Consider the following 17488-nt stretch of genomic DNA (forward strand, 5'->3'; position numbering starts at 1 on the left):
TGGTGGCCTTCTATTTGGGATCTTTGAACCTTTCCCTGGTGCACGTGAGTGATGAATGTACGTAATGCAGTTTTTCAATTTATCTGTTGTCTATGAGCTAGTTTCACTCCCCCCCCCCCCCCCCCAATGAATTCATGGTTCTTCAACATTGGAAACTTGGTTGCTCTGTTGTTTTAATAGTAATAAAACTCATCATTTTTTAAATGTAGATTTTCAAAGAAAACCAACCAATCTAAGTGCTGACTGAATGGAAGGTTACTGGTGGTAGGATTTGTGTTGTTTGGTGAGAAAGGTTTTAATGGGTGATTAAAGGAAGTAATTACTTCAAGTAATTGAGAGATCTAATTATGGTCTGTTCAAAATGTTGCATTCTGTTTTGTTTTAAATAATTATAGTTTGATAATCCAGGTAAAAATTGGATATTTAGCAACAATAATGAAATATCCATTCCTGTTGATGACAAGCCATCTGTGTTTTAAAAAAAAAAATTCTAAGTTTGCCATTTGTGGATTTGCCAGCATTGACTTCCTGATAAATGCTGGCCTGACCATCTTGACACCAGACATTTGTCATTTAATTAAAAAGGGATACAAGATCAAGTCTCAACCATGAAGCAATGAGGAGGGCCAAGTGGAGGCCCACTCTAGATTGACAGACTTGTGCCTGTCAAAAGCTCAAATGGGAGAATTCAAAAACAATCCAAAGCTGCTTTTGTAAAAAAAAATCAATGAATGGTTTAAAAAAAATTGAAAGTAATTAAACCAAAGATTATTTTAAAGTCGTTAACTAAATTCAGACATTATGACAAATGTTACCATGTTAATACATGCTGTGTTCCAAGACAGCTGTCCTCCACATAATGTAATTTTAATCATGTAATAATTATTGTCATCATGGATTTGTCAAAACTATGTAATAGTTGACTCCCTTCTTTTATTTTTATTTTGTTTATTGGCCCAAAAATCTGGTGTTTTTATATGTCCTGTGTGAAAGTTGACCCACCCTCCCCCCACAAGATTTTGGCACCCTGACTGTCCTCCAGCTGAGCTCCTGACCGTGGATTCTTGCCCCAGCCACTCGCACATCCAAACTTACTATCTTTCTGCTGCCTGCACATCCAAATTCCTGATGCCCCAGCTGCCTGCACATCTGAACTCCTGTCCACGGATCTTTAGTGTGATTCCCCTCCCTTCCGAACTCCTGACTGCAGATCCTTACCCAAGCCGTCTGTGCATCTGAACTCCTGACTGTGGATCCTCATCTCGCTGGCTCTCCAAGCTTCCAATGTCATGGCTGCGGAAGTACCAGCAGGTCTCAGCTACTCAAGTTCCTGATGCCTGAATTACACAGATACTTCACGATGCCAAATTTTTGACCTGTGTTAAAGACAAGCCCCCCCCCACCATTTTTGGCCTGGAAAATGTGGTCCAAAAATTCAACGATCGTATAGTACATCAAATAAAAGTGGTAAATGTTTCTGAGGGTTTGAACCAATTTCTTATTTAATTCCTGGAAAATTAATGTAACTTTATGATCTAATCAGGAAATTCCCTACAAATGAAGGCCCAAAAACTTGTTGCATTCATATTTGTTTGCAAATCTTGCATTTGGTAGCACTTTCACTTGGGAAAGTATTACATGAAGTTTTTAAAAATTGTTGAGAACTACCAGATAATTTAAAGCAGTGACTGTGTTCTCATTTCTGTACTTTCTTGATGTGATGTCACTTCTGCCAAAGGAACTGTGAAGGTAATCAAATATGGTTTATAGACTGCAATGTTGGTAAAATTGTGGAAAAAAGTTAACATAATTACAGCCTGTGTGGTTATTCACACTGGGCGCCTTTTTTGATTGCAAGCTCCTGAGTGCAACGGTCTCAGTGGTTGGGCGTGCAGTAGAGTGGATGACCATCAATAAATTTTTTATGGTATGATTTATACTGCAGGCTTCCTCCAAAAAGCTGTAGGGGTCCTGCACGATAAATCGTTGTGCAGGAATCGACTCAAAATTCCTGCACATTCCTTTTTAGACTGCCTGTGTAGCGGCAAAAATTCCTTGATTGTGCAGTTGGATATCTGGAATCTAAAAACCATAATAGACTTGGGAAATGTGATATCATGGTCCACACAAATGATTGAATAGAATTGGCAGCATTTTAATTATATGTGTTCAATTTAATAGCAAATTTAAGCCATACTCAGTAGTACGGGGTAATAAATAAATGGGAGGTAAAGTTTTGATACACTTGTTGAACTATCACATAAAGTACATGCAAACAACAGAATGGACAACTGCCAATGTGAAATCAATACCTGCTCTACTTTAGTTAGTGTTAGTAGAGAACACAGTATCTTAATTATATCACGTTTTATTGTTCACTTGCAGTATCATGGCATGGATGTATTATAGCAATTTTTAAAATTTAACAATGTAGTTGGTAACCATAAATGCTTGAAAAAAAAAATGAGCATACATTTCAAGCGATGCTTTGCCAGTTGTGAAGAGAAATCCTTTTACAATGTCAATAATTTGGGGCATTTATGGTTTCTCATTGTTTTTCACTTGTTTTGTAATCTGTTCCTATAATAAACATTACCAAAATTTGTATAACTAGTTCAGTCTAGAATTAAAAATGACATTTTTTAAAAAATCAATATAATTCAGAATTGTCCAATAAACAATGAAAAAGTTGAAAGAAAACTTTACACTATACCAGCCGAGGAGGTACAAAGATCAAACTTGTCAATTAAAGTTTTCAGTCAGCTAAACATGATGCTTAGCAACCCACAGCAATGTTGAATATATGTGAGATCATACCAGCATTAGAATTCTAACACTGTAGCCTCCAAATTGTGCCGTGTGTGATTTAAAAAAAAATAGTATTGTCTTAGCTGTAAGATTTAACAGCCAGATTATTTATACTGTTTCATTGGGGCCTAATTGTAATTTTTAAAAATGGTTCTGCACTTAATTTAAGACTGACTGGTCAATAGAATGAGTGCCCTTATTGCACCTTTGTATATTTTTCAGCAGTGTTTGCATTCCATGATACTCAGGAAAGTTTTGTCAAAGGCTTCTGTGTTGTTCCGAAATCTGACCACCAATCTTTCTAATTTCTCATTTGCAACTGGTTATTTGTCTTTAATATGTGGATATACATTTTTTTAAAAATGCAAATGAATACTTCTCTACCATTTTTTTTAAATTTGCGTTTTTAATGCCAGTCACTGATTAAAATGTGCTTCACCTCCATTTCCTTGAGCTTTGATGCAATATCCATGTTTTGTCTTCAATTCTATTGTTCCTTTTAGTCTTTCCTTCCTCTCACCATCTGCAGATTTTTAAAAACAATCACTTGACATCACTTTATTACTACTTTGAGTGTGGAGAGCTTTTCAATCTTGATTATATCCTATATTATAGTTTGGTGTTTCAGATCTGTTCCTTAATTTAAACAAAATCCTTACTTATCATTAAATGTTATCTCATTGCTATTTATTTACAGACTCATGTCCTTGTCATTTTCAAATTTCCTCCTGAAAATAAATAAAAATGTAGGTGAGATTTGATAGCAGGTTATTCAGTGGACTGAAGGACATACTTCTTAGCACCAATTGTATTTGCAATTTGATGTTTAAATTAATTTTAATTTTAAATTCTAAGTTGTATTCTGCTACGGGGTTTGACAGTCATTGCCTACTTCGATAATGCAGTATTTTATTAATGGAGAATTGATCAGCGAGATGATGAACTACTGGATCAAATTCTGTATCAGAGAATAAAACTATGAATTTGAGAGAAATGTATTTGAATGTGGCCATTGAGGTATTGTCATTGTTTGCTGTGCTTGTCCTTCTCAAGACCCACTAGGGTAGAGAGTGATGTTTTTATTTTCCTTTTCTCAATTGTTCCTAACATATTTTGATGACAAGTGGGTGAGTAACGTTAAATTCAGTTTCTAAGGAAAATGTTTACCAGTAAATTCCCAAAAATTTCAATCCTAATGAATATTTTCAGATTTATTGTCAGAGTACGTACATGATGTCGCATACAACCCTGTGATTCCTTTTCCTGTGGGCAAAATTACCACTTATTGGTAGTGCAAAAAAGAACTATACTCAATGCACATATGTAAACAAAGAAATATGAACAAACTGCTATACTGAGAGAAAAAAAAGTCAATAAAGTGCAAAAGTAAGAGTGCTTAAATAAATCCTTGATGAAAGGCTTAAACCTGATACTTTGGCTTTGTATCCTTACATTTGAACTGTTTGACTTGCTGAATTTCTCCAGCATTGTATTTTTACTTCAACCATGGTGTCTGCAGACTTTTGTGTTTCACTTTAGTCCTTAAATAAGTCCCTGATTTGAGTTTGCAGTTGAGAAGTCTGATGGTGGAGGGGTAGCAGCTATTTCTGAAGCTCGTAGCGCGAATCTTGTGGCAGCAGCAAGAACAGAGCGTGTGCTGGGTGATGTGGATCCTTGATGATTGCTGCTGCTCTTGACGGTAGCGTTTTCTGATTACGTTCTTGATGCTGGAAAGCTTTTTGCCTGTGGTATCCACTACCTTTTGTAGGCCTTTCCACTCGGGTGTATTGGTGCCCCTATACCAGACCATGATGCAGTCTGTCAGCACACTTTCCACTATACATCTGCAGAAAATTTCCAGGGTTTCTGTTGTGATACCACACCTCTGCAAGCTCCTAAGGAAGCAGAAACAGTACGGTACTTTCTTCATGATGCCATTAGAGTGTTGGGTGCAGGAAGAATCCTCCGAGATAGTGACCACCAAGAAGTTAAATTTGCTCATCCTCTCCAGCTCTGATCCCTCAATGATCACTGAATCTAACACCTCTGATTTTTCCTTTCTGAAATTAACAATCATTTTCTTGGTTTTGGAGACATTGAGTGACTGAGGGGTACAGCTGCATAGTTTCATTAAAGTGATGACTCGGAGGACAGATGATGAAGAAACCATTTGGCACCCTTGCTTTCATTGGTCATGGTATTGAGTACAAAAGTTGGAACCTCATGATGCAAGATATTGGTGAGGTCACAATTGCAGTGCAACATGCAATTCAGATTGCCCATCTATTGGAAGAAAGTCTGCATGTTGGAAGGAGTACAGAGTAGATTCAACAGGATTTTGCTTTAACTGGAGCGAGTGAGTTGTCAGGTGAGGCTGAATCGACTGGATCTTAATTTCCTGCCGCATGGGAGGCTGAGGGGTTGACTTCATAGAAGTGTAAAATCATGAGGGGCATGGATAATGTGAATGTTAACAGTAATTCTCCGTGTCCACAAAACTCCAGAACTAGAGGACATATGTTTAAAATGCAAGAGGTGAAACTTAAGGGGGACTTAAATGATAACTTTTTCATTCCACTAGTAGCTTGTATCTGGAACAAGTTGTCAGAGGAAGTGATTGAAGTGGGAGCAATTTGGATGCTCAAAGACCATTGATCAGATGTATGGATGGGAATGGTTTAGAAGGATATGAACCAAATGTAGGCCAATTGGACTAATCCAGAATACCAATTTGGTTGACATATATAAACTGGGTCAGAGCACCAGTTTCATGCCTTTATTACTATAAATACACACGAATGTCTTTCATTTTCATTTAAAATGGTTAAAACAACAAAATACCTTGAAGATGATTAATTTTAGAAAAACTTTAAAACATCAGAATTTTCATCCTTACAACCATTCCTTTACTTTAAAATGCATGAAGTTGGCCAACCTGCGCATGTTCAGACTCTTCACTGTAACTGTAGGGAAGTTAATGTTCAAATGCAGCTAACTCATGTGATAATTAAAATCCATCAAAGATCCATCACAATCCCATCGGACTATTTGTAGTGTTCGCATTCATGCACACTGGCAAGGAAGTCCCTGAAGCTTGTGCAGGGAAATGCTAGCAGTCCAAATGAAATTGTCAGCATTTCACTGGAAAATCCTGCCCATTAATTGACTTATAAGCTTGTAATTGGGAACAAACAAGGCAGGATAAATATCTTAGATAAAAGTATGAAAAAATTATAAAATTGAGAGGGTTCATAAGAAATGCAAGGAAAATCTGAATTTTCATCTGCTGCTGTTATTTTTGTGCCCATCTGGAGAGATAAAATCAGTGCTTTTCCCCCTTTTTAAGGAATTTAAGTCAACTTGCTGAATGCAAAACTTCTGGACAAAATGTTCATCCAAACATGAGTTGACGTTCTGATAATATTTGTTCAGTAAAAAGAAAAAAAAACCAGTCAAATATATCAGAAAATAAAATGGATAATGTTCTCAGAAAATAAAATTGGTAAGTTTTTTCTCAATGGAGAGGAAATGCGCACAAAAATGTTGTCTTGGCTTCACAAAATGAAACTCGACCAGAAATTTGGGGAAGAATTAACAGGGTTTTGGCCAACAATTAATTGTAAGCTTTATTCTTTAGAGACACAAAAATATCCGTTTTAAAGCTGAATTCTCAGTAAAGTGCCCTGAAATAAGAGATTTGCGTAACATTTGCAAGCAAACAAATATTGAGTACATGTAGGCTGGGGTTTGAGTAATCCCATGGTTTGAACTTTGAAGAGTCAAGTAAATAGCAGGCCAGTGAATGTCTGCAAACAGTGTAAATATTTTCAATCAGAAATATACATACTGTTCTGCACATTAACAAGTACAAGATGGCTGTTGAAGGCAACAGGCAAATGGTACACAATATGTCAACTGCTCTTGAGAACAAGATGAATGTGTTTTGGAATGTAAAACTGTCATTCATAATTCTCCTTTTCCAACATTGACAGCTAAATTATCGCAGGTAATCAGATTGTTCAAAGTCTAAATCAGGATCTCCAATTTGATTGCTCTTTTGCCTCTGTCATGGTAGACAGCCTATATTTTTCCAGAGTTGTAAAAGTCACACTGAGCTGCATGAAATTTCGTTTGCAACATGCCAGCATAATTCTACTGACAGTTTTGTCTCGTAGACTTTCTCTGTTTCCCAGCGCTTGTACTTGATGCTGTTACCAGAATTTATATCGGGTCTTTATAACAAACATCAAAATTGACAGACAAATGGAGCATAAAAAAGTTAGCAATTATGGAATACCATTTCAAACCTTAGTCAATCTTATTAAATCTCATTCCCTTCAACTACCGGATTTTCTGTATCTTTATCAATGCTTCTTGCATATTGTTGTATTCCTGTATACTATAGTGCCCCTTATAATGTTTGAGACAGAAACTTTTTTTTTCATAAATTTGTAATCAAACCATTCACATGTCATTAAAGCGCACATTCCAGATTTTATTCAAGGTTATTGGCATACATTTTGGGTTTGATCCTGTAGAAATTACAGGACTTTTTATACAAAGTCCCCTCATTTTAGGGCACTATAATTTTCGGATATGTGGCTTCACAGGTGTCTGAGTACTCGGGTATGTTTAGTTGCTCCATTGGTGCAGGTATAAGAAAGCTAGGCTTGCCTCTATATATTTTTTCATGAAGTTTTTGCAGACAGTAGCCACTCCTGCCTCATGAAGAGTGTTTTTGATCTGTCAGACAGGCATTTGGGGCTTTTTATTCTTTACGATGAGAATTCTGTCACCAACAGTGGAGATTTTCCTTGGAATACCAGTCCCTTTGTGATTATGGAGCTCACTATTACACTCTTTCTTCTTAATGGTGTTACAAAATGTTGATGTTGGTAATCTTAAGGTTTGGGTGATGTGTCTTACTGCTTTATTTTCGTTTTTCAGCCTTGTAAAGGCTGCTTTGATTTCATTGGCAAAACTCTGGTGCTCGTGTAGAAAAATGGCAACTGCAGATTCCAAAGGTGAGCCTAGCTTTCTTATACCTGCACCAATAAAGCAATTAAACTACCTGAGTACTCACAAACATCTGTGAAGCCAAATGTTCTGAACATTATGATGCCCTGAAATGAGGGGGGGGAGGAGGGGCTATTCATATTTTAAATAAAACATGGCCTAACCAAAATGCATGCAAATAACCTTAAACAAAATTTGGAATGTGCACTTTAATGACATGTGAATTGTTTGATTACAAATTTAAAAGTGTGGAGCACAGTGGGGGGAAAAAGTGCCTTTGTGCCAAATATTGCTCTAGATTCCAGCATATCTAGTTGTCGTGTTTCTCTAACTTATTGTATGAGACTTGCCAAGATCAAATGCTTGCAATTAAAATCTTGCCCATGATATTTTTTTTAATTATCCCTATTGTTGGACTGATGGTCTTATTGTTATGCATTTAACTTTTCTCCTTTGAACAACAGTATTGTATCAGCTACTTTAGAGTTCTATGGAAAGAATGTTTTGCCAGAGGCAAAGAACTTGTGCCTCTAGCCTCTATTCCAATGGATTATAACACTGTCATCTATCCATTAACGTGGAAACATGCCACAGAATGGCCCATTCACAAAAAAAAAAGCTGGAGAAATCCTAATCAGCTAATTACTATGCAGTTATGATACTCTTTATCAGCATAATGATGTAAAACATCAACTTTTCTCAGGTCACATGCTCACCAATAAATGACACACTACTATCTCAGGTTTACCAGGAGCAATTGACTCCAGTCTGAAGAGCTAAATTCCAGAAGTGAGGTGAGAGAGACTTTCTACCAGGAAACAACTGGAGGTCAGCAATTGATGACATTCTGGAGATCTGAGATCCCTGATCTTTACTATTTTTGTAACTTACTTGGATGAAGAAATAGAAGGGTGAGGTCAGTAAGTTTGCAGATGATACAAAGGTTGGTAGTGTTGTGGATAGTTATAGAAGGTTGTTGTAAGTTACAAGTGGAAACTGATGGGTTGCAGAGTTGGGTGGAAAAGTGGCAGATAGAGTTCAATCTGGATAAGTATGAGATGATGGATTTAGAGGGTCAAACCTGAAGGTGGTTAATGGTAGCCTTCTTAACAGTGTGGAGGAACTTGGGGTCCAGATACATTGATCCCTCAGGGTTGCTGCGCAAGTTGATAGGGTAGTTAGGAAGGCTTCTAGTGTGCTATTCTTTGTCAGTCAGAGAATTGAATTCAAAAACATGAGGTCATATTGCCACTCTATAAAACTCTGGTTAGACCACATTTGGAAGGGAATAGATGCTTTAGAGAGGGTGCACATAAGATTTAACAGGATGTTGTCTGGATTCGAACCAGAGCTAGGGCTTTACTCTTTGGAGTAATGAAGGCTAAGAGATGGTTTAGGTTATAAGATTATAAGGCTATAGATAGATAGCATGGACAGCCAGCACTTTTTTCCCAGGGTGGTAATGGCCAACACCAGAGGACGTCTATTTAAGGTGAATGGAGAAAAGTGTAGGGGAGATGTCAGAGGTCTTTTTTTTTAACCGCACTGAGAGTGGTGTGTGCCTGGGATGCATTGCATTGGAATGGTGATGGAGGTTAGTACAGTAGAGGGCATAGATTTAAAAAGGACCTGAGAATCACCTTCTTCACACAGATAGTGGTGGATATATGGAACAAGCTGTTGGTGCAACTGATAGAAGCAGGCAGAATTGTAATGTTCAAAAGAAGATGTTTAGAGTGATATGTGCTGAACTGAGCCAAATTAGAAGAGTGTAGTTCACGTTGATAAGTTGTGCTGAAGGGCCTGCTTCCATCTGGCACACCTTTATGCTGCATTACTATTCCCTTCACCACCGATGCACAGTAGTTGCAACAGGCACAGCTTGTGTGATCTACAAAATGCACTGCATCAGCACTCTCAAATCCATAACCTTTATCATCAACAATGAGAACCAATGGGCATTATTCTCTCTTGGTCATGCAGCATCCTCATTTTGAAATCAAATACTAATGCTTTGTGGCCATTGGAGGCAAGTTCCAGAATGTCTGTCCAATGGTATGATGGAAGTGCATTCACTAGCAGGAAAAACTTGAACTTTTTCAAGAAAGTAATTTACAACCAATTTCTAGTGAACAATTAGGGATCTACAATAAATTCCATCCTTACAGACAATCCTGAAACTGAACATTTGGTGGGGGCTGGGGTGGGGGGGGGTGGATGTTTTGCTTGTTCTCCAGAATTCCCTTCATGTGTCATTTTGATGATCCTATTCTTTGAAGCCCCTCTTCAAATTCAACTTTTTAGTACTTGATATCCTGTACTACTTGCTGTTCACTGTTTCTGCCAGCCAGCTTGAGATAGTCCTGTTAAAGGTGACCTCGAACAGCATATTAATTAATGAGAAGCTAAGCACAAAGCTGATACAGCATTTAAAATAAACCATCGGCAAAGATACAAATCCGTGAAAAGCAAGGTTAGAAAACATGCCTAGAAATTCACCAGTTTTGGCACTAAATAGTGAATATACAAGAAGCTATATTTGATACCATAAGGTTTCCAACTTGTATAGAACTCATAGCTACTTCTATGTCATAAGTTTAATGTGGATATTGATCAGAGATAAATTTAAAGGAGGCAGTCTTCCCAGATGATGATTAATGCTCTGTTGGAGCACAATGGGTTAAGATCATTTATGGTGATTGCTTCCATCAAATGAAATGTTATTAGCAAGAACAGTTAACAGCATTCTTTTATTGCTTTTTTTTTAATGAATCAACCATAAGCAGAATCTCTTAGTTGTGGAATTTAATCCAAACCCATTTGCTTGTCTGCCAAGTTTTTAATGTTTAACTTGCTATCACAGTAATCGCCATGAACTCTGTTGATTGTGAATGTAGATAAATAGCCCTTGCGTGACTTATCAAGTAAGAGTTGCTGTACAGGGGAAATCTTGTCCAAACATTATTTGATTGTGACTTATTTTTACGTGTTGAGGCTTTGAAGCCATATTACTACTCCTGTTTTTGTTTTGTGTTTTCAATCCATAATATGCTAAATTGCATTTTGCATCCAAAGTGCGTGAGACTTCAAAAAAACATTTAAGGTTTCCAATTTTATTTACTCAAACCTGGGGACAAAGTGACGTTAGTGGAATCTAAATGTAAATAATGAATAACATTGCCAATCTCCAAAGTTTTGTTTCATAGTATTTATTAATATTGCCGTTTAATTTTATAACCATGCCAAAACTGTTAAAGTTCCTGTGTGAAGATATTTTATGATGGAAAGATTCATTTTATTTAACCCCACATCCTGCTCTGTAACAAATGGGAATGCAGGAAAATTAGTTGACCATTAAATAGGGAGCTGAATGCATGTATGTGGAAGAATTTGTGTAATTTTTTGTGAAATATCTTTGCCTCCAAAAATTTATAACTTCAGCTAACATTAAGTCATTTTTTTTTAAATTTCTGATGGTATCTATTTCTTAATCTCTTTTTCCATTTGCTTCAGATCTCATTGCATGAAATTTCTTGAGTGCAGTTTTAGTCCACAAAATGTTCTTTTAAGGTTATGAGTGAGAACGGCCAGAACAGTATTTTGCTCATAAAAATTGGTGGTAAAGTGGAATTTGAGGAAGGCTGTGTAAGTTTACAAAAATATCAAGATCAGCTTGGGAAGTGAGCCAAGGATTTTAACTCTGTTATTATGTGAGATTGAATTATTTCTTAACGCATGTACAAAGATACAGGGAAAAGCTTTATTTTTCATGCTATCCGGACAAGTCGAGTCGTACAACAGATCATGCGATATTGAAACAAAAATGCACAGTGTAGTGTTCCAAAAAATTAGGGAGTGTAGGAGTTTTTTGGAATAATTCAGAAGACGCGTGATCTCTTTAATTCCAAAGAGGTAGTATTCTAAAGGGATGGTGAGGCAACCATGCTGTCAAGGGAAATCAAAGACAGCATAAAAGCAAAAGGGAAAGCATGAGCTATCGCAAAAATTAGCGGGAGGCTGAAGGATTGGAAGCTTTTAAAAACAACTCTAGCAACTAAATAGCAATAAGGAGAGAAAGATGAAATATTTGGTAAGCCAGCCAATAACAAAAGAGGATACCAAAACTTTTTTTTTCCAGATATATAAAAAGTAAAAGAGCAACAAGCATGCACATCTGACCACTGGAAAATGATGTCAAATAAGTGGAACAAAGAAATGGTGGAATAAAGGAATTGAATATGTATTTTGCATCAATTGTCATTGTGGAAGATATCAGCGACATGTCTGAAATTTAAGAGAGTCGCAGCAGAATTTACTGTAATTGTTATTACTGAGAATAAAGTGCTTGGGAAGCTGAAGGTGGATAAGTCACCTGAACCTGATGGACTATATCCAAAGGCTCTGAAAGAGGTAGTGAATGCAAAGATCACTAGAGTCGTGAATGGTTCCAGAAAACTAGAAAATTGCAAATGTCACTTCTCTCTTTAAGATTTGAGAGAGGTAAATGGTGTGAAATTATAGGCTGGTTCACCTGACTTCAGTGGTTGACAAGATTCTATTATTAAAGGTGAAGTTTAAGGGTACTTGAAAGCACAAGCTAAAATAGGCCAAAGTTAGCATAGTTTCTTTCAGGGGAGATTTTACTTGCCACATATGTTGGAGTTCTTTGACAAATTAATGAGCAGAAAGGTGCCACACTTAAAGCTATCAAATAAGATACTAGTCCATGGTTTTACTAGAAAGGTAGGACATGGTATTATGGGATGGGAGATTGGTTGACTGGCAGAAAGAAAAGATTAGAAATAAAGGAGGCCTTACTAATGGGATTGGGTCTGTTGCTTTCTGCATTGTATGTAAATTATCCGATACTTAGATAATAGAATTGATGGCTTTGTCGCCAAGTTTGTGGATAATATGAAGATGGGAGGAGGGGAAGGTAGTGTTGAGGAAATGGGGAGTTTGCAGAGGGACATGTATATGTTGGGAGTGTGGGTAAAAAGGTGGTGAATGAAATACTGTAGAAGAGTTTATGGCCAAGGATCTTGGCTGAAGGAATAAAGAAATATAGAATTTTCTAAATAGGGCGGATATTCAAAAGTCAGAGGTCCAAAGGAACTTGGGAGTCCAGGATTCGTTAAAGGTTAACTTGCAGGTTTAGTTAGCAGTAAGGAAACCAAATGCAATGTTTGCATTCATTTATAGAGGACTTTAATATAAAGGTAAAGAAGTAATGCTAAGGTTTGAAAGCCATTAGTCAGGTCACATTTGGAATATTGCAAGCAGTTTTGGGCCTTGTATAGAAGGAATGATATACTGATGTTGGAGAAGGTTTACAAAAATTATCCCAGGGATGAGCGAGTTAACAATGATGTTTCCAGTGGGGGAAGAGTCTTGGACCAGAGGGCACAGCCTCAGAATAACAGGATGACCCTTTAGAACTGAGTTGAGAAGCTTCTTCAGCCAGAGGGAGGTGTTTGTGTGGAATTCAATCCCACAGACTGGTGAGGAGGCTGTCATTGGGTATATTTAAAGCAGAGGTTGGTAGGTTTTTGATTAATAAGGAAGAAAGTAGGAGAATGGTGTTGAAAGGAAAAATACACAATCATAATTTGAATGGTGGACTAGATTTGATAGGCTCAATGGCCTAATTTTTGCTCCTAATTCTTTTGATCTTAAGCTCTGAAGCCTTTTCTCTCTAACCTCTTATGCTGTAGCGCAGTGGAAATTATGGAGAATGATTGTGGAGAGGAAACAAACAGAGGGGGTGGGAAGAAGAAAATAGAACAAGAATCAAGGGCAGGGTTGTAAAGTTGATTGGCATTTGGCCAAGCATTTAATTGGTGGGTAGATCCTAGCTTTGGAAGAAAGATGTGAAAGGAACTACCTGATATACCTGAGTAATTGAGGCTAAGGAAATGCCAGGAAGAGGTATAGTGGGTGATTGGAGGGGAGATGGTTCAAGACAAAACACTGGAGAGGGTGGGTGGGTTTGTGGAATGGAGGGGGAAGTTGGTACAAGAGACATTGTGAGGGAAGCTGAAGGCATTGGCAGGAAGGAGAGGTCATGATACCCAGATCACATCTCACTTGATCTCAGAGTTGCAACATCAGTCTGCTCTTCCCCCAATTTTTTCCCCAATTTTTTCTTGTTATCTGTATTGAACCTAAAGCATTGTCCTCCTTTCTATTGATTCAACTGGTATTCAATACTAATTAAATCTTATTGAATTTCTGCCCCATTCAGCATAAAAGCAACAAACCAATAACTCCACCCATCATTCTTCTGAAATGAGTGAAGGTGGACCTTCTCCCCAACCCTCTCCTCTGCATCCGAACCCTCTATGAGCATTTGCTAACTAACCAGATCCCTGCCCTGACTCCTTAGAAAGGTGGAAGGCATACGGTAGTTATGCCTGGCCATTGGCCTTGGCTATGTCCTAACGCTAACAACCAAAACACTCAAGGTGCTTGGCTCTTGGGCCCAGTTAGAACACTTGTTAGGTTGCACTAAAATTGAGAGCGCATGTTGTAAATGCTTTCAGTCAATATGTTTATCCACATCATAAGTTTGGGTTATTCTTTCACATCTGCCTGAATGCACAGATTATTTTTCCAGTCCTTTTTGTAATTTTGATTTAAAATTCAGTTCACTTATTGTTCTAGGAAATTGCAGCCATTACAGTTGCTGAGTCTTCATGCTTCTGCTCAATCTCCTTTAACTCCCTTTCCCTTCAGAATAATTGTTATCAGTGTACTGTTAGTAGTTACCAAATTGCTCACTGGCATATAATTGGCAAATGATGGGAAGAGTTCAGTTGATATTATTGAGCAGTTAAGCACAGTCATGTAATAAAGTTGAAACATGAGAAAATATTTGTTGCAAGGTTACAAGCCATTAGACAAATTAGCTATCCAAGAATAATAATGAGATTAGTAATTTGGCTTTGGTTATTAAAAGCAATTTTTGAATTTAAGGACTTTATAGTAAAATGTAATAGTTTGGTTTAATTTAAGACTAGATGTGAACTGTTCATGCAAGTTATGGAAGATTGCATTTACATTTTGGCCACATTTGCACTGAATGCTGAATGTATCCAAAATTGCATCTTATTTTACGTGATAATAAGCTTACCAGTAGGAAGAATTTTAAAAGTCCATGCTATATATGTGAAACTCATTTGAGATTGTTTGGATTGTGAATCAATATTTTGTATCTGTCGATTGCAGCACCTAATAGCCTGAATACACCTGGGATTGTTTGATCTCGGAAAGTAAGCAGGCACAGACTAGTCAGTATTTGGAGTGGAGATCAGCTGGGAACAGTTTCTGTGAGGGGTGCTGAACAAAGTGGTGACTCTCTGTCTGCCTTAGGGTAGACAAAAGTTGAAGAATTTTATGCATGTTACATTCTAAATGTAGTACTACATAACAATAACGGAAACTTTACCTATTTTTGTGTGTACCTATAAATAACAATTAGGTAGGCAATTTTCAAAGTCTATACCCTTTGAATCTTGTATCTGGGTTAAATAATTCCATTGAATCTACTGACCTTCCAGCTGGTTTTGTACAGTTAAATAAAGACAAACTAGATCTGGGTATTGTGCTCTGAGATTAGATTAATTAATGACCACATCATGAAAGCACGTTGAAGTACAGTAACTGCAATCGTGCAATAATGCAATGTGATTGAATGCTATTTTCAGTTGGAGAGAAAGAAGAATATGTACAATCTTTGTATTTTGAACTGAAATAAGTAAAGATGGGGACCTGACTGCAGAGCTAGTTAAAATGAACTTGCAAATTGGGTTCAGGGATTAGTCAAGGTACAATGCAAAGAATTCAGGGGATTTAACTGACTGCACAGAATACTATTCTGAAGGAAGTGATGAAGAAGAAGTTGAAAAAATGATATCATTCAAAGAACAAAGGTGAGTGGGCAGTGAGGAAATTTGATAAAATGAAAGAAAAGTGTAATTAATGATTTTTTTTTAATTTAATATTTTAAAAATCAGCTAATCGGAAAAAAATGTAAGCACCTTGATGAATATTATACAAGAAGTCCTGTCAAATAAAAATGATAACAAAAAGACAAAAGTTTAATTAAATGTCTTTTAACTCCCAAAATTTAGGAAAACTACAATACTCGATCCCAACAAATAGGCCCGACAGATTTCTGAGTCCTATAAATCTTAAAAGATGCGGCTTGTCAGTTGAATTTTCCAAAATTGCAATGCTCTGTGAATAGCAAATTTAACTCCTACTTTCAAAAGTAATGGAGACAGAAACACAAGTAAGTTACCTTGGTGTTTGTTGTAGAAAGTTTTAGAAGCTATTACAGTTATTTAAAACCATATAGCACGACACTTTGGGGAAAACAATTTAGATACCGTATATGCTTGTGATCATCAAATATTTGGACCACTTTTTTGGCCAAAAAGGGAGGGGAAGGTTGACTTTAACATGGATCAAACTTTTGACATCATGAAGTATCTGCATTATTCAGGCATTGTGAGCTCAGATGGCCAGGACCAGGTGGTAAGTCCGTAGTTGGGACATTGGGAGCTCGGATGGGTGAGGATCCGCAGTCTGGAGTTTGGATGGGTGGGCGCTTGGGGCGAGGATCTGTGGATTGGAGTTCTGATTAGTGGGCAGCCGGGAGAGGATCCATGACGGGGAGTTCCGGTGAGTAGGCTGCCGGGGCGTTGGGAGTTCATATGCGCAGTTGAGGCATTGGGTGTTTGGATGCATGGGTGGTCAGACCGAAAATCTGCAGTCAGGAGTTCGGATGCACTGGTGGCCTTGCGAGAATCCACGGTTGGGAATTCAGCCAGGCCTAAAATAGAGGGGTCGACTTTTACAAGGGCCAAAAAAGTGGGGGTCATCTATAACACAGTATCGATAATTACACAAGTATATATGGTAATTAGTCAAGTGTACATGCTAAGGACCAGAAGAGTGATGTAGAACAGAGACACCCAGGATTAGGGGTGTGCAGTTCCCTCAAATTGGTGATGAAATGAAAAAGGCATTGGGCATACTTGTCTTCATTGATCATTTCATTGAGTACAAGAATTAAGATGTCATGCAACTGTGCAAGCTATTAGTGAGACCACACTTTGACGACTGTTCTGGTTGCCTAGTCATCAGAAAGATTTCATTAAACTGGAAAGAATGCAAGCAAGATTCACAAGAATGTAACTGGGATTGGAGGGTTAAATAAGAGAAACTTGGCTGGGGCATTTTTCCCCCAGATACATAGGAGGCTGAAGGATGACTAATATAGAGGTATATAAAATCATGAGGGGCCTAGATTAGGTGAATAGTCACCATCTTTTCCCCCCACAGTCAGGGAATATAATACTTGAGAGCATTGGTTTAAGGTGAAAGAAGAAAGATTTAAAGAGGTCCTAAGGGGCAACTTTATACCCTCATTGAGGGGGTGGTGGGTATATGTAATAAACTGAGAGAAGTAATGGTAGATGGGAGTATAATTACAAGATCTAAGGGACATTTAGATGGGTAGACAGATGGAAAAAGTTTGGAAGGATATGTGCTAAAGTCCAGGCAAACATGCCTGATTGAGGTAGGCCACCTGGACAATGTGGATGAATTAGGCTAATTTGGCCTGTTTCTACATTGTAAAACTTATGATTGATTCTAT

At 37.5% G+C, this 17488-nt stretch overlaps 1 protein-coding gene across 5 annotated transcripts in view; it reads left to right on the top strand.

Moving 5' to 3' along the window:
* LOC138751489 (aryl hydrocarbon receptor-like) overlaps positions 1-17488 on the top strand; it is a 238356-nt gene that overhangs the window by 121790 nt on the left and 99078 nt on the right. The window contains exons 1-3 of one of the 5 annotated variants that reach the window (XM_069913795.1): positions 5072-5176; positions 7756-7832; positions 15957-16117. The exons of 3 other annotated variants lie outside the window; for them this stretch is intronic. In XM_069913795.1, coding sequence (XP_069769896.1) covers positions 16100-16117 — 18 coding nt within the window. In that variant the 5' untranslated portion in view covers positions 5072-5176; positions 7756-7832; positions 15957-16099. Of the gene's footprint in view, positions 1-5071; positions 5177-7755; positions 7833-15956; positions 16118-17488 lie in introns of those variants that run through there. One more of the 5 variants, XM_069913796.1, reaches the window with a different exon arrangement.

The sequence above is a fragment of the Narcine bancroftii genome, chromosome 1 (assembly GCF_036971445.1).
Source record: "Narcine bancroftii isolate sNarBan1 chromosome 1, sNarBan1.hap1, whole genome shotgun sequence".
Classification (NCBI taxonomy): domain Eukaryota; kingdom Metazoa; phylum Chordata; class Chondrichthyes; order Torpediniformes; family Narcinidae; genus Narcine; species Narcine bancroftii.